We start from the raw sequence: 21,359 nt of genomic DNA on the forward strand, positions 1-21,359 counted from the left end.
TCCTTAAATTAGTGTGTGGTGGTTTTTGCTTATGATATAATAACTTCTGTCAGCCTAGCGTGTGAGCGATAAGTGTTAGTTTTATTTTCTTCAGCGCTGTCCATTAAAATCTATGGGGAGAAAAAGTGTGGTTGCGATATCTGAGGTCCTTAAATTAGTGCATGGTGGGTTTTGCTTATGTTTTAATAACGTCTGTCAGCCTAACGTGTAAGCGATAAGTGTTAGTTTTTTTTTTTCAGCATTGTCCATTAAAATCTATGGGGAGAAAAAGTGTGGTTGCGATATCTGAGGTCCTTAAATTAGTGCGTGGTGGGTTTTGCTCGTGCGCAACACTTTTACTTTCAAGTAGTAATACGCGTGCTAACCCATGTGCGCAAAAAGATTACGTTCGAGCAAGAGTGCTAAATAGCACGCCACTTGTAATCTAGTCCTATATATTTTTTTATATTTTATTTTTACACTAATTTGCTTCAAATTTTTCTAGTCTGGGTATAGTGGAATTTATTTTTCAGTCCTCCATGTAAATTTATATCTTTCTACTTTATAATTAATTTAAATCTATATAATTTAATATTGTGCCAATGATTGTAGATTGAATTCACATTTATATAAGAATGTATCTATTCCAAATTGAAATGAGCACATAGTTATTGATTAGCCTATTTTTGACACATGTACATTACCTAATTAGTAAAATATTTATTTCTTCATTTAAATCTTTATTACTATAAGGTATTTTTTATATCCTGCTTTAAAGTATTAATTTAAACAAGTCACACAAGGGACAGATATATATATAATTCTAAATTTGAAAAATGCTGTTAAAAATATTTGTATTATTGTGAATGTAGCTTTTAATAATAAAAAGTCTGCACTATGGCTTAAATTTTTTGTGTCCTTCATGCTGATATTTGTTTGATTATTCACAATCATTTTCAAAAGATAACAGTAGTTGATCATTATTGGGTCATTTTGACCCTGGCAAAGTTAATCTAATCTGTAACTTATCTAAAACCAGAATTTATACAATGATACAAAATACAATTATTCTTTTTTTAAGAACTAAATTAAAATTGAATTTAATTAGATATGTTTTGTTACTGCTGTTAACATATATTTGTTGTAGTTTTTTTTTTTTTTAAGAAATGTTCACAATTTTCTCTGAAATTCTTTTTCAATGTGAATTAAGAATTGTTTGCACAAACTGATAAAGAGATGTGAATGAGCCAAAATTGTATCACGTGTTTCAGATTTACTATTATAAATAGAGCAGGTTGCTCTTAGTTCTGCATTCGCCACCATGAGGGGAATCATCCTAGCATTTCTGCTTGCTGTGGCGGGTAAGTAAAATAATTCATAAATAAGGGATTCACATATGTGTACTGGGCTCAGTTTGGTTCATTCAGAAATCAACTCAACCATTGAATAATAATTATTTCACCAATACTTATGCTATCTTTTAAAATTTATTTGAGATGTGAAGTGACTTTCCAGATCTTTGTGGGCCAGCTCCATTTATAAATGTAGAAATCACAGAAAATAAAAGCAGCATTAGAGAGCATGAATCGTTCGGGGTTGCCATACTATTTGTCTTTATTGGCATGGCCAATATAGTATTAAAATCAATCCTATCAGCTATTATGCATGCTAACCAACTCTACTTGGGGTGATAATTATACAATCATATAGAAGTATATGTGGGTAAAGCAGTCTTTCATGTCCTAAATAAAACACACTTCTACCTTACTTTAAACATTCGAGAAGGTCACACAAAACATAAAAAAGACAGTAAGTTACATACAAGTAAGTCTACATACTTAAGCAAGTCAGCAGATGATATATATACACTAATCTCTGACTAGTAAGTAGTAATTGCAGCAGTTGAGATGATAAATTATGTATCCCCTCTATCTTTAAAAGGACACTAAACACTAAATAAACAAATGTTAGATAGAATGATGTATTCAAAGCAAAATTAGCCTGAGATTAATATATATATACATTATGTATAAATATATATACTGTATGTATATATATATATATATATATATATATATATATATATATATATATATATATATATATATATATATATGTATGTATATATATATATATATATATATAATTTTTTTTTAAATTAATATTATAATTTTAAATATTAAATAAAATAAGTGTCTTCATAAAGCAATGGGCAACACCATAATGTAACCTAGGTTTCCTTCTCTGTTCAGGCCAATCAGCGACAGCTGATTCACTAGAGTGTTCAACCAATGATTTCCACTTATAACTGTAATGGGAAATTTTTAGAATTAAATTGCAGGGAAAGGTGATACAATTATTTAATAAAAATAATAAAAATTAAAGTATATTACTAAGTTGTTTTTACTACATAAACAAAAAATGTTTAATGTCCCTATAGCTTTGACTGGACAACTTTTTATCCACTAACTAATAATCCTTGGAATTCAATTTCAGTTTCTAAAACTTAATATTAAAATTTCAAATTAATTATAGCTAGTCTAAAGGGTTAGAAACAAATATTTGTATCTATCCATTTAACCATAGTTTTGATATAATTAGGCCTTTAAGATCAACAGTATGTTCAAATTATGATCCCTGGCTTTAAATTTGGATGGATTTGGCAATATGGTTGCAAATTGAATATTTATGGATTTATGAATATTTGACTTGTTTTCATTCTAAAAGCAAGTCATATATATATTTATTTTAAATAACCAACTTGTACTGATTTTGGCTATGCATGTTGGATGTGAAGGGTGATTTAACAACTAATTTGAATTTACAAAATAGGTTACATAATTTTTCTCCAAATCGTATATTAGTGTATACTTATAATGTTATAAATAAATATCAGTCTTTAACTGGTGTGTTTGGGACCCCCAAGTGTAGAGCAGATTCAAGCAGATCTTTGTTTTGCAATACTATATTTTATTTTAAGAAATATTTGGACCTAATTTTCCTGTAATAAAATCCAGTACAATTCTGACAAATCTCATAAGTTTGTTTCTGTTTTACTTATAGGCTCTGAACGATCAGATATAGGTAGGTCTAACATATCTTATATGTATGCTGTTTTGTGTAATGCTATAAATGTAATAGCTGATTGATTAATACTATAATGTTAATATATTTTAGAGCCCGTTTTTAGCCAAAGCAAAACTATTGTATATAACTATGAGGCTGTTATTCTGAATGGACTTCCTGAAAATGGCTTGGCACGGTCTGGTATTAAAGTGAACTGCAAATTTGAGATCAAATCCTTTGCTCAGAGGATGTACCTTCTCAAGGTAAAAAATAAACATTTAAATGTTGATACTAAATATTGGATATTAATTGTACTTTTAACCAGAACTGGAATGGCTATTTTATTAATGAAGATTTCTGTTGAGGACCACTGGTCCGACTGGTAGTTTTTGGCTGTCCTCACCCATTTGCCATATAAGCTGTAGCTGCAAGAAAACCAGTCTTGCACATATTAAAATATGTCACTGGATACAAGTGGGATACAATGGCATAATAGCTAAGAAAATGTCCTCACTTTTTTACATTTTTTGTTTTCTATAAAATTTAAATGTGTCTCATATTCCAGTACATCGTACATGTTGTAAAATAGGTGTGTTCCACCAATGAGGAACCTATGTCAGGTCAGGTCTCCTTGCCTGCACATTTTTTGCACTGCTATACTTTTCCAGGCAGGGGCTGGACCTGACATAAGCCCTGCTTTGGGATCTAACATGTATTTGTTGCTGGCATTAACACATTTAATGTATGGTGTAGTTGTACTTTAAATTTCTACCCTGTAGATGGTATCTCTGTACGAGTTTTGTAACTAAATGTCTACTGTTTATCCTGCCCAAGATCTTATCCAGACAGAAATATATTAGCAAATATTTCAATTTATTCCATTGGTGAGAAACAATATCTCTAAATTCAATTATGAGATATATTGAGTTACAATCAAAAGTTGACAACGTTTCCACCCATCTGTGCCCAGGCTTGACCAGCTGCCATGGTAGGTATTTAATTTGAGCCAGGCACACTGGCTGAAGTAATAAATATTTATTCAAAGGGCAATGGAAATTTGTTTTTAAGAACTAGTACTAAAAATATTTCTAATAAAATAAATGCAATTGTAAAATTGACTAGAATTTTATAGATCTTTCAGGGATTTAATATTTTTTATTGGGTATAATATGTTGCCTTCATTGTCTACAGAATCATTTTAGTAATAGTGTACATTGTATTATATATCTAGCTAAATCCATCATCTTTTTGTGCACCTTCAAAGAAAAAAATCTATTTTTTTTAGATTCAATCTCCAGAAATAAAGGAGTACAATGGTGTGTGGCCAAAGGATCCATTTACGCGGTCATCCAAGTTGACAAAAATAATTGCTGATCAGCTTACAAAACCTGTAAAGTTTGAATACCACAATGGACGGGTTGGAAACATCTATGCCTCTGATGATGTCTCAGACACTGTTGTCAACATTTACAGAGGAATCTTGAACTTGTTCCAAATGACCATAAAAAAGACACAAAATGTTTATGACTTGCAAGAGGTTAGTTTTGTGTTTAATAACATATTGCTCAGTAAAATGATAACAATTGCTAAAATTTCATTGGCTAAGGTTGGGCAAATGTTATGGTACATTAATTAAAAGTAATAAATGCTGTCTGCAAATGTTGAATTACTTGTCAAACATTCATTACTTGTTTTGCAAGCTAAAAAGTTCATATAAAATGTAGCATTAGATTATAGAATGCAAATTCAATTGTTGATTGTCTTAAACGTCATGGAGAGAGAGTACAGGAATCAGCGATATATGCAATATGTATATGTTGCAATGTCATAATCAAATGTTGAATTTTAATATGCTGCTGTTACATTCAATATTCATATGCTGGTGTGACAGAAACATTCAAATTTCAAAACATATGTCAAGAGGAATTAATACTACAATTTGATTGACACAATTTCAGCATTTGCTTTCTATACTGTTGACTTCTTAAAGAATGAAACTTATGTTAATATGTACAGGATGATTTAATTAGTTATTTTGTAGTATTTCTTAAACTCTACTTAAGTGGGTCTGTGATTTGCTGATGGATTTTACATGATACGGGGGGGGGGGTTAAGTAGCTTTTTAAGTTTGCCTTTTAAAAATCCAGTTTCATCAAATAATTGCTATTGAATTGTATTTTTTTTGTTATGCACTTGTTGATTTCTGCTGTGTTTTTAGTCCTTTAAATTTAACTGTACTTTCATTGCACATATCTGTATTGTAGATCCATTTATTATTTTATCATCTTTTAAATACAAACCTAACATTTCTCTGCTTACATTTCTAATTATATATATTTGTGTCTTAGTCAAGCATTGGTGGGGTTTGCCACACCAGATATGTTGTTCAAGAGGACAGAAGAGGAGATCAAATCATTGTAGATAAGTCTACAGACCTGAACAACTGTCAAGACAAAGTATCTAAGAATGTTGGCATTGCCTTCTTGGAGTCCTGCATAGCTTGTAAACATGTACGTACTGTTTATGTTTAGCTTTTATAGAGGAAAAGGAAAATAACGCATCACTTCAACTAAATACGTCTTATATATTTTAATTTAGCTGGGAAAAAATTTACGTGGAACAGCAACATACACCTACAAGTTGAAGAAGAGGGAACAAGGCGCTTTTATAATGGAAGTTTCAGCACGGCAGATATATCATTATTCTCCATTTGCTGAACTCAATGGTGCTGCTGTTATGGAAGCCAGGTTTGTATTTGTAATATTATGGCGTATTTTGTCATCTTATGTTGACATTATATCCAAATACACACTTCACCTGTATTTTGTATTTGGTTAAGCTAAACTCATCTGTCTTCTGGAGAATGTGATCTGTTAGATCAGTGTTTTTCAACTCCATTCTTCAAGTAACAAGCTGGGTTTTCATGAAATCTGAACTAGATAAAAGGTGAAATAATCTCCTGATGTGCAAGAGCAGGTTAGTTACCATGGTTACCGATCAAGTGATTATTTTACCTATGCTCTCAGATTTCATGAAAATTTGGCCTGTTAGGGGTACTTTGAGGACTGAATTTAGGCAACACTGTATTAGACCATGTCTATGTTTCTTCTTTGTTACAATGAAGAGATGATAAAAACATTTAAATTGATATAAAATGTTATATGCTCATTATTTGATAAGACTGTACAATATTTTGAGCACATTTTTCAGAATTAGCTCTTACATATCCTAAACCTATTTCAATTTTCTTTATCATTTTATACTTCCACCCATGTAGAAAGGCTGTTCAGTATAACTATCTCTATTGCATTTACCTAGATGATTTGTATACCATACACATTTATTGCCCAAATATCAACCACGTTTTCTGTAAAATAATGCTCTTTTTCACAATGGTTAGAAAATTGTAACCAAATTCTAATGCTGTTATGTCTATGAAGTTGGGGTTAATCACATTTTACAGTAATTATGTTGTTATGGTAAACTAAAATATTTTTGTATTTTTTTGGGCTAATCATTTAAGAATATTTTTTTGGTGTTGTCAGTCACAAGGTTAACTCCATTATTCATAGTGTGAGTATTATATTTAGAGAAATGATAAAACCATTGGAAGATGTATATGTCTATCCAGCTATAACATGGTTGACATATTCACTAGTCTAAAAAAATAATATTTTTAAAAAAAAAACAAGAAATCTCATTCAGTAAGAAATAAATATAATTGACCTATACTATATTTGCTTATTTAATGCATATTTAACTATCTATATGGCTATATCTATCTTTCTATATATGTAGTAAATCTTCCATCTAGAGTTGGTGGAACATTCATTTTGAATGATAATTAGAAAAAAAAATAATTCAGGTTCAGGAACCAGCCTATAGACTTTGTCTGTATTATTTTATTTATTCATAAAATATTTTACCAGGAAGGATACATTGAGATTGATCTCGTTTTCAATTATGTTTTGAATAATTATACTAAATGACTAGATGAGCATAATTTATAGAAAATAATTTGAATTGCAGAATATAAATTAGCATATTTAATATTTGATATTCTTTCTACACCATAGACAAGTAATAACTTGGGCAGGAACCAAAGGTGGTCAGACGTATGCACCACAGATTCAGCTGCAGAACCGTGGTGGGCTTCATTATCAGGTGGCTTCTGAGGTGTACCAAATTCCTATCCATCTTATGAGAACCAAGAGCCCTGAAGGACAGGTACATAATAATTATTAAAAATCATTAAACTAAACCACAAATCATAGCATTTCAAGATCTTTTTGCTAAATAAAGCAATATATTGTGAAGGTGAGACAGATACATTGCAATATAATTATCAAAAAAGCCCCTAAAAAATGTGTGTGATTTTTCACCATTCTGATGAGTTTTTGATCATCTTGACTTTAGTCTAACTAATTTCTTGCATGATTAAGAATCTCACACCAGTGTTAATTTTCCCCAGGTAATTCAGTGCTTTTTTAAATTTCTATAAAATGATAAATGATTGGAATTTTGTATTTATGATTGTTTTTTATCATCAATAAAATAGATAGAGGAAACTCTGCAACACCTGGTACAGAATAATCAACAGCAAGTGCACAATGATGCTCCAGCCAAATTTTTGGAACTTACTCAGCTTCTACGTTTATCATCTACTGAAGGCCTCCAGGGCATTTGGAAGCAGTATTCTGCTAGACCTCAGTACAGGTATGAACCAATCAAATGCTCAAAATGCTCAAAGGTCCCATCTAGTGTAATCTTTTGTGCTGATCCCAAAGTATGTTGCAAACGTTATAAAGTAACCCATAATAGTTTGCACTGGAATTCCCTTTAGTGTCACATTTGAAATACACAGTTATGCAAACATTTTTCTTTAAACATTATCACTGCTACAATATCTCTTAACATGTTAGCAACCTGCTATTGATACAGCCAGAGGTCATGTGCATGTGCATAGGTAAGGAGCATGTGCCAGTCATGTCACCAAATATGTCACTTTTGAAAGCTTCAAGCGCTCCCTAAAGACTCTATTTAGGGATGCATACAACCTACACTAACCTTTCTTAACTCCATTGCTATCCACTTGAACCCCTTAGCATGTAAGCCTTTGAGCCCAGCTGTTTGTAGGTCACGTTCATAAGAGCCGACTACAAAAGTGCAACTCTCGGCAGGGCCCTCTACCCATTTGATCCCTTAAATGGTATCTTGTATACCACCTATGTTATAGCGGAATCTGTTGGCGCTCTACAAATATCTGATAATGATGACCTGCTGTACTCAAACCATGTGTAGGAAGAAAATAGCACTGAACAATGAATAATTTAGATTTGTGAATATAATTTTGTAGATCTGATCATTAGAAATAAATAAGATTCATCCAGGATTTTTTATATATAAAATACTTTGATAATCACTTTTGTAGTTGAAGCCTATAATAAACCTGAATGATCATACTGAGCTTTATGTTTGATCCAGACGTTGGCTCTTGAATGCTATCCCTGTTGCTGGAACAATGGATTCCCTGAAGTTTATTAAGCAGAGTCTTCACAACCAGGACCTGAGCCCTCATGAAGCAGCAGTAACAATTACACTGGCAATGCAATTTGCAAGATCCAATCAACGTGCTTTCCAAGTGTCCGCTGTAAGTTATTTCAGATATAGATATATCTTTTATCCTACTTCTGGTATGTTGGTAATACCGTTAAAGGTAAAAACAAATTTAAACTTAAATGGGTTGAATAGAGCATGAAATTTAAAACAACTTTCCCATTTACTTCTATTATTCATTTTGCTTAGTTCTCTTGGTCATCTTTGTTAAAGAGTAATCCCAGTTGATCTCAGGAGCGTGAAGGTGTCTTTAGTTATCTGGTAGCAGTGTTTGCAACAATGTTTATGGCAATGTTATATAGTGTTGCAAATACTGCTGCCATAGAATGATAAGGACACGTGCATGTTTCTAAGGTCCAATTAGCCAACCTAGGTTGGGTCTTTAAAGGGACATTAAAGTCAAAATTAAACTTTCATGTTTTAGATAGAGCATGCATTTTTAAACAACAACTTTCCAATTTACTTCTGTTATCAAATTTGCTTTGTTCTCTTGGCATCTTTTATTGAAGAGTAAAACTAGGTAGGCTCATAAGAGCTCAGGAGTGTGCACGTTTCTTTAGTACTCTATGGCAGCAGTGTTTTACAAAATATATAACAAACCTACAAATAATGTTGCAAAACACTGCTGCCATAGATTACTAAAGACACGTGCACACTCCTGAGCTCTTATGAGCCTACCTAGTTTTACTCTTCTATAAAAGAGAAAAAAGCAAATTTAATAACAGATTAAAATTGGAAAGTTGTTAAAAAATTGCATGGTCCATACAAATCATGAAAGTTTCATTTTGACTTTACTTTCCCTTTAACATAAGATACCATAAGAGAACAAACCAAATTTGATAATATAATAGAAGTAAATTTGAAATTTGTTTTAAATTTTATTATGCTCTGTTTGAATTATTGTTTAATTTTAACTTTACTGTCCCTTTAAAATAGCATAACTTATGTAATTAGTATTCAATCAGCTTTAAAATTAAACACATCAAATATAGATAAACAAAAGAATATAAACAAATACAAATATAAAAACAGTATTTTAATTATAACTGATTTGAAACAAATCCTTAAAGGGATAGTAAACCCAATTTTTTTTCTTTCATGATTCGGGTAGAGCATGCAATTTTAAGCAATTTTCTAATATACTCATATTATCATTTTTTTTCGTTCTTTTGCTATCTTTATTTGAAAAGGCAGGAATGAAAGCTTTGGAGCCGGCCTATTTTTTGTTCAGTACCCTGGATAGGGCTTGCTGATTGGTGCTTGCATTTAGCCATCCAATCAAGAAGCGCAACCCAGGTTCTCAACCTAAAATGGGCCGGCTCCAAAGTTTTTATTCCTGCTTTTTCAAATAAAGATAGCAAGAGTACAAAGAAAAAATGATAATAGAAGTAAATTAGAAAGCTGCTTAAAATTGCATGCTCTATCTGAATCATGAAAGAAAAATATTTGGTTTAGTATCCCTTTAATCATAGTAACATGAAAACTAGATTTTGAAGCCACTCTAGTTTGCTCATATTTATAATTCAAAGTATTTAGACAAATATGAGTTTTTTAAAAAAAATATTTTAATTCTATATTTATTTAAAAAAGTACTTAATTGCATATATAATTGTATGTATATATGCAAATATATAAGATATTCCACACATCCAAAAATGGGTTCCATGTAATTAAGCAGCAAATTCTGCCATGGAGCCCTTTTTGACTGCTGCTTCTTACTATTTCTGGCACCTTTGAGATGGTGGATAGAAATCACACCAAACATTTAATTTTGGGTGATTGACAGGCCCTTCTCTCACATGATTAGTCACACGAGAGAAGGAGGATTCATTACCCACTTGAGTGTGTAAAGGTACATATGGGCAGCAGACATACAGTGTAAGTTGCCGATTCACTGTGAAACTGGGCGGACAAATTCTGAAGTTGGGAACCTCGTCCACATCTGCTTTGTACATGGGGCCCAATTTGTGCATTTACAAACATTTTCTTTGTAGAACATCTATTAACTATTTGTTTCGGTGTTGTAGGAATTAGTAAAAGATCCAAAGATACAGAAATATCGTCAAGTGTACAAAGCTGCAATCCTTGCTTATGGCTCCATGGTGAATAAGTACTGTGAACATCTGAGTGGCTGTCCAGAAGCAGCTTTAGAGGTGAGTATTTGTTAATGTTGTGTAACAAAGGCAAGGCCAATCCTAATAGTAATCCTGCTGTGCTTTCTAGAACACACATTTGACTGTTTTAACTGATTATAATTGAAAATTCTAATTACAGTGGCTAGCTAACAGAAGGATAATAATATGAATTTGTTGTGTTAGACTTGTGATAGTTATTAATTCCAGCTTAGGTATTTTTAATTTGTATAGAAAAATCATAAATTATTGTTACTCCCATTCACATAAAATATTTTCATTAGGTTGAACCAGGCAAATCTCCTCCCATTTTCTGCCCTACTGTCTGCATATTTTGGGAATCTGTGGATCAATGTTGTCCTCATTGCTTCTTATAGTTCATTCCATTCTATTTTAGCCCCTCCATGATTTAGTGGCTGAGGCCCACAGCAAGGCACATGAAGAGGATATCTCCCTGGCACTAAAGGCTTTGGGTAATGCAGGGCAACCTCAAAGTATCAAACGGATCCAGAAGTTCTTGCCCGGCTTTTCCTCTGCTGCTTCCCAGCTCCCAGTCAGGATTCAGACTGATGCTGTCATGGCTCTGAGAAACATTGCCCAACAAGATCAAAGAAAAGTAAGTGATATTTATTTCTAAAGCAGTAACATTTTCTTCAGTGATGTTGCCATTGGAAAACTAGCAAAAATCAGATACAAAATGAGGAAAGGATAGACGATCATTTGATATGGCTCCTTCTGTGTGACTGTGGTGTACAGGACTGGTGGGCTTTTCAGCTTACATGCTAAAAGTAGAAATGAGGGGTTTATAAGATAGGGAGAGGGAACTAAGGTGATAAATAAGAGAACTCAGTTAGTGTAAGTGGTATGTATTCCTTAACACTAGTGTTTTAGGCAACACATGAAGCTCTGAAAGTCTGGGGGGCAAGTGGGTCGAGGTATAGAATTCCAGAAAATAAGTGCAGTTATAGAAACTTCCTGTAGGTGGCAATGTGAGGAGGTAGTAAGAGAGGAGGAAAGAATAAAGTTTTGGGCACAGTGATAGGAGTGCAAAAAGAATATTTGAATTAAATATCCCCTATTAATATATTGGTGCAATGTTGTTTTCTTACTATCTTAGGTGCAAGAAATCCTACTCCAGGTCTTCATGAACCGCAATGCACGTACAGAAGTCCGACAGATGGCATGTTTGGCATTGTTTGAGACTAAGCCAGGTCTGGCTTTAGTAACAACCATTGCCAATGTGGTGGTAAAGGAGAGCAAAATAAATTTGCAACTTGCAAGTTTTACATTCAACCAAATAAAGGCCTTGTCCAGAAGCAGAGTGCCACATCTTGAACCCCTGTGAGTACAAGAGTAACAATGGTTGTTTTTCATTCCAATCAGATTATACATATAATAATAAGAAATACTTATTGTTATAAACTTCCATATTTATGATATCTGTTTTATATCTAGGGCTGCAGCTTGCAGTGTTGCCCTTAAGATAATGAATCCAGCTATTGACAAATTAGGATTCCGATACAGCAAAGTTTATCGAGTAGATCATTTCAAATGTAAGTAGGTGCATAAAAACATTCCTAGTTATCTTTACATGGTTTAAAATCTTTAATTTGGAGCCATTATGTTTTACTTCATGTAGATAAAAAATGTACTGAGTCATTTTATCCAGCCTTGTGTAAATATAATTTGCTAATTTAGCCCTCAGATACACTCTGAAGCTTTTCTATATTTTATTGATATATTTGATTCCTTAATGCCAGTGTGCATTTTTGAAATCTTTCTATGTAATGGACTGATCTACTTATATTTTGTCCTTTTTTTATCCTTTTTATTTTTGTTGTGTGTTTGCTAATATGATGTATTTGTATGTTAGTCATTATTTTATTCCTTGGCTGAGATATCATAGATGTTTATACAAATCATTACAAATAATCATTTCCTTACTGATCTGCTTAGTGGATCACGGTTCCTCATGTATAGTGCAGCATATTTGTTTTGCATTAATCTACTATATCTACTGTTTCATAAATATTTATGGTGTCTTCTCATAGATTCTCTAATGGCTGGTGCTGCTGCCAAAGTCTACATTATGAATAGTGCAAATACCATGTTCCCTGTGTTCATTCTCGCTAAAATCAGAACATATGTTGCGGGAGGAGCAACTGATATCATAGAGGTAAATTCTAAATTGCCTTTGGGGCAAGGCCCAGGGTAATCTTCAAAATCAAATGTAACTACAGTATTTCTGTGCTGCTTTTCAGCCCCCCCCCACACACACACACACATTGGAATGTGCATGAATTTAAAAGGGACATAATACCCAAATGTTTAAACACTTGAAAATGATGCAGCATAGCTGTAAAAAGCTGACTAGAAAATATCACCTGAACATCTTTATGTAAAAAAGAAAGATATTTTACCTCAAAAGTTCCTCAGTAGCCACATCGGATTGTAAAGGATTTCTAAGCAGCATATTAGTATGTCTGTCCTGGGACAGCTAAGGGGATGAGCCTCGTGCACTCTCATATTATTTCCCTATTCAGGCTAAAGGAAGCTTAATATGAATTCTCATGAGAGTTAGGTAAAATCTCATGAGATCACAGTAAAAGAGTTCATGACCTCAACACTGCTGATGCTGATTGGCTGCAGTTCATTTCTTCATATTTTTATTTTTTTTACCTGCAGCTGGGAGCAGCTGAGTATAACTTTTTACACAGAACTTACTCTGCTGAGCTGAGGAGATTGTGAGGTAAAATATCTTCCTTTTTTATATAGAGATGCTCAGGTGATATTTTCCTGTCAACTTTTTACAGTTATACTGCATCAGTTTCAAGTGATTTAGCATATGAGTATTATGCCCCTTTAAATAAACTCCCACTTCCATGAATAAGGACCAATATATGATGGTGTACATTATCAAAAATCTGACTGAATACAAAAACAAAATTTCAGTTGCCAAACTATGGAGCTTCTTTTTTTTATCACCAAGAGAGATTATTGACAAACTATAGAAAACACAATAATAAATTAGCACAAATTAGTTCTGCATTTATTCATGCCATTTACACTTTTTTCATTTTTAGAATAAATAAATAGAAAAATAATAAATCAAGAGAAAACTAGGAGCTAGCGAAGATAAAGAGGGAGAGAGAGAGAGAGGGAGAGGGAAAAAAAAGTTGAAAATGAAAGCTTCCCATTATTATTAGTAAAATGAGAGAAAAATAAATAAAAAGTGTACATTATATTTATGTAATTTAATCAAAGTTGGCATAAAACCCAATTAGTAGAAATGTGTGAAAAATAAATAAGTTTATTTATTAAATTATTTAATCAGGGACAACATATAGAAAATAAAAGGGATTGAAGTTGGAGGTTAAAAAAACAACCTTAAATATTGTGATAACTCATTATAATTGGTGTGTTATGCAATTACACTCTTAGGGGCCGAATTATCAAGCTCCGAATGGACTTTGATGCCCCTGTTTCCACGCGAGCGTTCAGGCTCGCCGGAAACAGTAGTTATGAAGCAGCGGTCTTAAGACTGTTGCTCCATAACTTAACCACTGCCTCTGAGACTGCGGTCTTCAATCCGCCCAATCTTATACGATCGGGCTGATTGGCAGCCCCTGCTAGTGGCCGATTGGTTGTGAATCTTCCCGGGAGCATCATTGCACAAGCAGTTCACCAGAACTGCTTGTGCAATGACAAATGTCGACAGCGTATGCTTTTGTCATTTATCGATCTGCGGCGGACATAATATGCTACAACATATCATGTCCGTCCGCACTTTAGCAAATCAGCCCCCATATATAAACATCATTACAATGTTTTTCTGTAGATTGGGATCAGAGGAGAAGGACTAGAGGAAATGCTCAGAAAACAGAACGTTCCCTTTTCGGAGTACCCAATGCGCAAGAAGATCATGCAGATTGTGAAAACAGTGAGAATTATGTTTTATACTTTTTTTTCTCCCTATAGAATGTATCTTTAATGGTGTGAATAATCTTTTTTTTTTTTTTTTTTAATAGCTATTGCGATTTAAATCACTGCCTTCCCAAGATCTTCTTATGTCTGGCTATATCAAGATATATGGTCAAGAACTTTCTTTCTCTAAAGTAAACAAAGAAGTCATTCAAACCATTATACAGGTATCCAGAAATACATGTCTACTTTGTGTAATTGTTGACATCACTGCATTTTTTTTTAGCTAAAAACTTTTTTTTACTGTATGTTTTAGGCACTCAATGAGCCAGCTGAAAGACATACAGTTGTCAAGAATGTGATGAACAAGCTTCTTGGAGGGTTTGCTGGACAATGGGCCTATGCATTGCTTGCCACAGAAGTTCGACACATTGTTCCCACATCTGTTGGTTTTCCTGCAGAGTTTAGCTTATATACTTGCGGTGTTGTCCATGCAGCCATCTCAAGTAAGTCATGATGTTTAATATTTAGTGCCAATGTTCTTGTTAATTTCTCATGATGACTTATTAATGTACTTTTGTTCAGATGATGTAAAGGTTACTCCAACTCCATCTTCGGATTTTAGCGTTTCACAGCTCTTGGAATCTCAAGTGCAACTTCGTACTGATTTAAACCCAAGGTAACAAAAGTCATATTTTTTTCATTATAGGAATTTTAGGAATGCATAATTTATTGTAAATCTAAATTATATTAATTTCTCTTGCAGTTTATTAGTGCATGCAGTGGCAACTATGGGAGTGAATACCCACTTGATTCAGAGTGGTCTTGAATTCCATGCCAGGCTACGTACAAACCTACCTGCAAAATTGTCTGCTCGTCTTGATATGAAAGAGAAAAATTTTAAAATTGAAACATCACCATGCCAGCAAGAAGATGACCTTGTTGTAGTAAGGTAATTGAAATTTAATCAACTACTCCAAATAACTATCAAACATTTCTTTCAATGACAGCTACATTTTCTTTATTAATGTCTAAGTAATTTAATTTTTATTATGGAAAGGCTAAGTGTAAAGAAATATGGGTTTACTTTACAGGAACATTTGTGCATAGCTAACTGTACTCTAGCTTTGAGCAGCACAATTATAGGTTTAAGTTACAATCAGGGAAATATAGAGATTTTTGTTTCTAAGGTTGTATTATATTTCATTATCTTCCTTAGGACTCAGGCATTTGCTTTCACAAGAAATGTGGAAGAACTAGACACAGCCAAAAAGACACCAATTTTGCCAAGAGGAGCAGAGCCAGACATTCAGAAGAAACACTTTGAGACAACAGGAAAAGCTTCAGCAGAAGGAGCTAGCATGATGGTAATGAACACAAAAAGTATATTATAAAATCAGTGTTTTAATGATTATACTTCATATCTATCTATCTATCTATCTATCTATCTATCTATCTATCTATATCTATCTATATCTATCTATCTATCTATCTATATAGCCATCTATCATCTATCTATCTTTCTATCTATCTTTGTATTCTTATATGGCTCATAGAAAGGGTCACACTTGCTTCTAGTTTATTTGTATAACATTTCTTTACTTGTTATCCTTTGTAGGATGTGTCCTCAGAAATTGTATCCAAGAAATATGCCTATTCTGCAGAAGTAGTACAACACCAGTCTTCACAAAGACGTATTGCATCATATCATTATTGTGTTAAAGCTAAAAATTTTGGCTTCCAAATATGCTTTGATGCTAAACAACAAAATGCTGCTTTTCTCAGAAATTCTCCTCTATATCAGGCTGTTGGAGAACATGAATTCAAAGTCACAATGAAACCAGGTACAGTGCTACTCAACAGAAATTAAGTTGCTTGTCATAAATATATGAATCAAGAAGTTATGTAAGATTTTGATTGTGTATGTTACACAGCTCGCACTGATGCACCAATTGAAAAACTGCAGCTTGAAATCACAACTGGACCAAAAGCTGCTTCTAAGATCAATGCCCTGGTAAAAGTAGAAGAAAATGAAGATGAACAGCTTGAAGACTCAGAAGTCCAAATAAGACTGAAAAAGATTTTAGGATTAGATGATGAGTTTATGGTAAGTGAATTTGTGAACAGGTTGACTTTGGACCAATTGTTAACTTTTTGGAGAAGTATGTTTTTATATACTATTATTTCTATATATACAGTCCAGAAATGGAAGCTTACGTCAGAGGAAGAGACAAGACAGAAAACAACAAAACCAACAGCAAAAACATCATAATTCTAGACAGGTAGTTGATGAAATTGTAGAGGCTAAGAGACCTGGTCCATCGAGCAGCTCCAGCTCTTCTTCATCATCTTCACCCTCATCTTCTTCATCATCTTCTTCATCATCTTCTTCTTCATCATCTTCATCCTCTATGTCAAACCGGAGAGATAAGCAGAGAGGGCAACATGGCCATCAACAAAGAAGCTCAAGCAGTGAATCAAGCAGCAACCAGGAACAAAACAAAAATAACCAAAATCCCGGGCATAATAGAAGGGCCAAGAGTCAAAGCAGTAGTAGCAGTAGTGAAAGCAGCAGCAGTAGCAGCAGCAGTGGTAGCAGCAGCAGCAGCAGCAATCGACAAGGACATAGACACAGAGGCAAACAGAGTAGCAGCAGCAGCAGCAGCAGCAGCAGCAGCAGCAGCAGCAGCTCTGTTAGAGGCAGCAAACAAAGACACCAACAACAACACCATCAGCAGCAACCAAACAAAGGAAACAAACAAACAGGCAGCAGCAGCAGCAGTAGTAGTAGCAGCAGCAGTTCAGAAAGCAGCAGTCAACAGCTGTCTAAGGACAGGGTGAGTTACACTCTACTCTATGATTACAACAATTTAATTAACAATAACTATATTTATGCAATAATCGTCTATTGATTATTAAATAATTAACTAATAATTATGCAATTAACAATTATTAAATATTATTTATTAGAATACTTTGAAAGATTTGAAAGTGGTATCACCAGTATAATATTTTAACAAATAAAATCTTGGAGCCTAGAAGTTTATTCCTCATGCGTTTTGATAATGATGTAATTAAAACTGTTTCCATTATGTGTCTTATACAAATCTGGACTTTTTTTTTTTTTTTTAGAAGCATAGACAATTTTACAATCTTCGCTTCAATCCAGCAAACAGACAAAAAGTAAGTTTTTAAAAATATAATTCTGTTCTATGTCCTGGACACCTCAATCTACTATTTAAATTCCCATTTGGCAAATTATAATGTGTTACAATCAAGTTAAAGACTTTGTTATTTTTTATTCTGCATTTTGGTGTGGATTAAAATTAATTTAATGGATGCTAATTAGACAGTAACAACAAATTATCTTTGCATATACATATAACATAGGACTACACCTTTTAAATATTTCTGATGAACACTTGGGGGCTGATTTATCAAGCTCCATATGGAGTTTTGATGACCTTTTTTTCTAAAGACCGCTGCTCCATAACTTGTTCACCTGCTCTGAGGCTGTGGACAGAAATCAACCTGATCAAATACGATCGGGTTGATTGACACCCCCTGCTAGCGGCCGTATGCTGTCTGCATTTATCAATGTGCAGCGAGCATGATACGCTACATCGTATCATGTCCACTCGCACTTTCATAAATATACCCCTTGGAGTTGCAGTAACATTTTTTTAAAGTTTATTTTGATACATTTTACAGAATACTGGTAAACAAGGTTCACAGTCTTCTTCATCATCATCTTCATCGTCATCTTCCAGCAGCAGAGCTTCCGCTGTACAACAGAGAGTAAGTTTTATGACCTACAGTATAACACCACAGTCAAATGGTTATTTCACCTAAAACACCAGTAATCATTTTTTTTTTTTTTAGAGGAAATTCATGGGTGACAATAAACCCCCTGTTCTGGTTATCACGGCACGGGCTATAAGAAATGATAACAAAGAGCAAGGTTTCCAGATAATCACTTATGCAGATTACTCAAGCTCTAAGCCTCAAGTACAAGCCTTTATTGTGGATATCCAAAGAACAAGCAGATGGAGAGCTTGCTTTGATGGCATTGTTGTTAATCCTCATCAAGCTGAGGTAAATATTAAAATACATACATATACATTTAGCATTGCCTAACTTACAAAGAACAACATGATACCATTTTTTGCAATACAACATTTTTTTTCTCTACTTTGCATTCATAGGCAAGTCTCAAATGGGGCCAGAATTGTCAAGACTACAAGATTAAACTGAAAGCACAAACCGGTCATTTTGGTAATCAGCCTGCAATGAAGATGACTGTGAACTGGCCTAAAATTCCATCAAAACTGAAATCATTTAGTCGAAAGTAAGTTTATATAAGCAGCATCCATTTTAGATTGTTATGGGTAATCTTAACCTGCCTATCTGACAATGGTCCTTTAAGGAACATAATGAGGAATATTCATGTACAGGTAGGCTTCTCTGCACATTTTTTTTCATGAGACTTGAACTGTTTTTCACAGCCCAGATCATAATGAATTTGCAAGGGAGCCTATTGGCTCTCTTCCTTGTTGAATGGCACACTTTCCTTAAAAAAATCAACAGTCAAAGAAAAACTTTGGTCTTTGACATGCAAACAACGGGTCCGTAAAGGAACTTTGCAGAATAAAATCACCTGTCAAGTTTTAATTTAAAATTATAATCAAACAGTGGAAATAGGATCCAGTGTCCTATATATTATGTTAAAATGTACCAAATACATTTTTGGGATACAATTGCTTGTTTTCAAGGGCTCATATTGATGGTTCATTCATGTATTAATTCATTCATTTAATTTTTAGAGTCTCCCAGTTTGTTCCCGGAGCTGCTTATATGCTTGGATTTTCCGAGAAGCTAAAGAAAAACTCTCAGCGTCAAGCAAAACTTGTTCTGTCCTTAAGTTCTCCTAGGACTCTTGATGTTCTTGTCCAAGTGCCTTGGGTAAATACATACTTTTATTTCACAATAAATAATGTTACTTAATACATCATCGATACCCAACCTTTTCAAATGAGGGACCATTTTCCAAATTTAGTAAATTATCTTAGGGATTCTTCAAAATTATATACTTCTGTATAAACAAGCTTCAACTGAGCAACTCACTAGTAAAATATCTTCCACAAATATGTAAGTAAACATGGATCCATTCATATATACATTAGATCCACACAGACAAGGCAGGAATTAAAAAGATGCATTGTGACTCCTGAACTTTATGTTGGATAATCCTGATATGCCTGTAATCTTTTACTGACACTATCTGCCTGTCTCCTAAACCCCCATCATGATTTTTATGACACCCCTCCTCCCCCTGCATTCAGACCTCTGTAACACTTTCTGTCTTTTTAGTCTGTCTTTTAAGATATAATCTGTAAATTCTATCAAATTGGTCAGTATTGCTTCAGACTTGAAAAAGGAAGACACTCTTCTGAAAGCTTGTCATCTTATAAATGTATAGTTAGTCCAATAAAAAGTATCATTGTTCTACTCTTGTTATTTTAATATATATATATATATATATATATATATATATATATATATATATATATATATATATATATATATATATATATTATACACACACAATTGAATTTATTTTTTATGGCATTCATCATAGTTTAGTTATTATAATATTTTTTTTTCACATGTGTTTACTACTTATTACAATTGCAGTTTACAATGTATTACCGAGGTATGAAAATCCCAGTGTCCATCCCTGTTGGTCATCATATGCAGCAAGAAGTCCTGCAAGCACCAACATGGAATATGTTCTCAGAAGCACCACGTGTAATTATGGAGTCTTTGCAAGGTAGAATAAGCAATGTTATAAATTCAACTACTTTCATACATAATATAACTAGATAACTTTGCATATACATTATGTTTCGTACTTCCTAGGTCAATGTAAGGTCTCTCAAAGCCAAATCCAAACATTCAATGGGGTCAACTTAGCCTATGCTTCGCCTGAAAGATGTTCCCATGTTCTGGTGCAGGACTGCAGCCCTGAATTGAAATTTTTGGTGACAATGAAAAACTCAAAAGACTCCACTTTAAACAAAGACATAAATATTAATCTTGGCACTTAGTAAGTATAACAACTTCAGGTGGCTAATGATCACACTGTTACTAGCATCTGCTTCAGTATTTCTTGATTCTAAATAGTCTTCAGCAGCACATACACTCATCTAACACATTCTCCTAAAGCTTAGTAATAGTGACACAGTATGCTATATCAATATGGTATCAATACTTTTATTAATGATCCTTAAATCTGTATAAGTAAAATAACAAATGGCATTGCTCCATAATTAGAGATGCAGGTACCAGTGGAATAGGTTATTTGCCTCAATTTTAACACAGAATAAACACAGTGCTCTTGACCATGAGCTTCATTAATATTGTAGCTAGTAGCTAAAAAAAATGTTGAATTACAAATGGCTAAATTGTATTGCCTCATTGGATAGCACAACCACTAACCTCAACTGAGAAGAACAACAACAAAAATTACAAACATAAAATAGTATTTTTTTAAACATATGCTATTTATACTGTCTATTTCTAAGACAATAGATAACATCAACATATTTTTTGAGAAAAAAGTAAAGGTATATTACTTCACAACTG

The 21,359-nt window shown here is 33.3% G+C and overlaps 1 protein-coding gene across 1 annotated transcript in view; it reads left to right on the top strand.

Annotated features, from left to right (window-relative positions):
• Positions 1-1,294: 1,294 nt before the first annotated feature.
• LOC128640820 (vitellogenin-A2) overlaps positions 1,295-21,359 on the top strand; it is a 30,538-nt gene continuing 10,473 nt past the window's right edge. The window contains exons 1-30 of the mRNA XM_053693244.1: positions 1,295-1,340; positions 3,043-3,063; positions 3,157-3,308; positions 4,331-4,582; positions 5,394-5,555; positions 5,644-5,792; positions 7,122-7,272; positions 7,604-7,761; positions 8,530-8,695; positions 10,689-10,814; positions 11,191-11,409; positions 11,911-12,134; positions 12,249-12,346; positions 12,845-12,969; positions 14,632-14,733; positions 14,822-14,941; positions 15,031-15,220; positions 15,300-15,393; positions 15,481-15,666; positions 15,934-16,081; positions 16,333-16,558; positions 16,649-16,821; positions 16,913-17,551; positions 17,847-17,897; positions 18,426-18,512; positions 18,597-18,809; positions 18,920-19,062; positions 19,538-19,676; positions 20,409-20,544; positions 20,634-20,820. Coding sequence (XP_053549219.1) covers positions 1,301-1,340; positions 3,043-3,063; positions 3,157-3,308; positions 4,331-4,582; positions 5,394-5,555; positions 5,644-5,792; positions 7,122-7,272; positions 7,604-7,761; positions 8,530-8,695; positions 10,689-10,814; positions 11,191-11,409; positions 11,911-12,134; positions 12,249-12,346; positions 12,845-12,969; positions 14,632-14,733; positions 14,822-14,941; positions 15,031-15,220; positions 15,300-15,393; positions 15,481-15,666; positions 15,934-16,081; positions 16,333-16,558; positions 16,649-16,821; positions 16,913-17,551; positions 17,847-17,897; positions 18,426-18,512; positions 18,597-18,809; positions 18,920-19,062; positions 19,538-19,676; positions 20,409-20,544; positions 20,634-20,820 — 4,877 coding nt within the window. The 5' untranslated portion in view covers positions 1,295-1,300. The remainder of the gene's footprint in view (positions 1,341-3,042; positions 3,064-3,156; positions 3,309-4,330; positions 4,583-5,393; positions 5,556-5,643; positions 5,793-7,121; positions 7,273-7,603; positions 7,762-8,529; positions 8,696-10,688; positions 10,815-11,190; positions 11,410-11,910; positions 12,135-12,248; positions 12,347-12,844; positions 12,970-14,631; positions 14,734-14,821; positions 14,942-15,030; positions 15,221-15,299; positions 15,394-15,480; positions 15,667-15,933; positions 16,082-16,332; positions 16,559-16,648; positions 16,822-16,912; positions 17,552-17,846; positions 17,898-18,425; positions 18,513-18,596; positions 18,810-18,919; positions 19,063-19,537; positions 19,677-20,408; positions 20,545-20,633; positions 20,821-21,359) is intronic.

This window comes from Bombina bombina, chromosome 10 (assembly GCF_027579735.1).
Source record: "Bombina bombina isolate aBomBom1 chromosome 10, aBomBom1.pri, whole genome shotgun sequence".
NCBI classification, from domain to species: domain Eukaryota; kingdom Metazoa; phylum Chordata; class Amphibia; order Anura; family Bombinatoridae; genus Bombina; species Bombina bombina.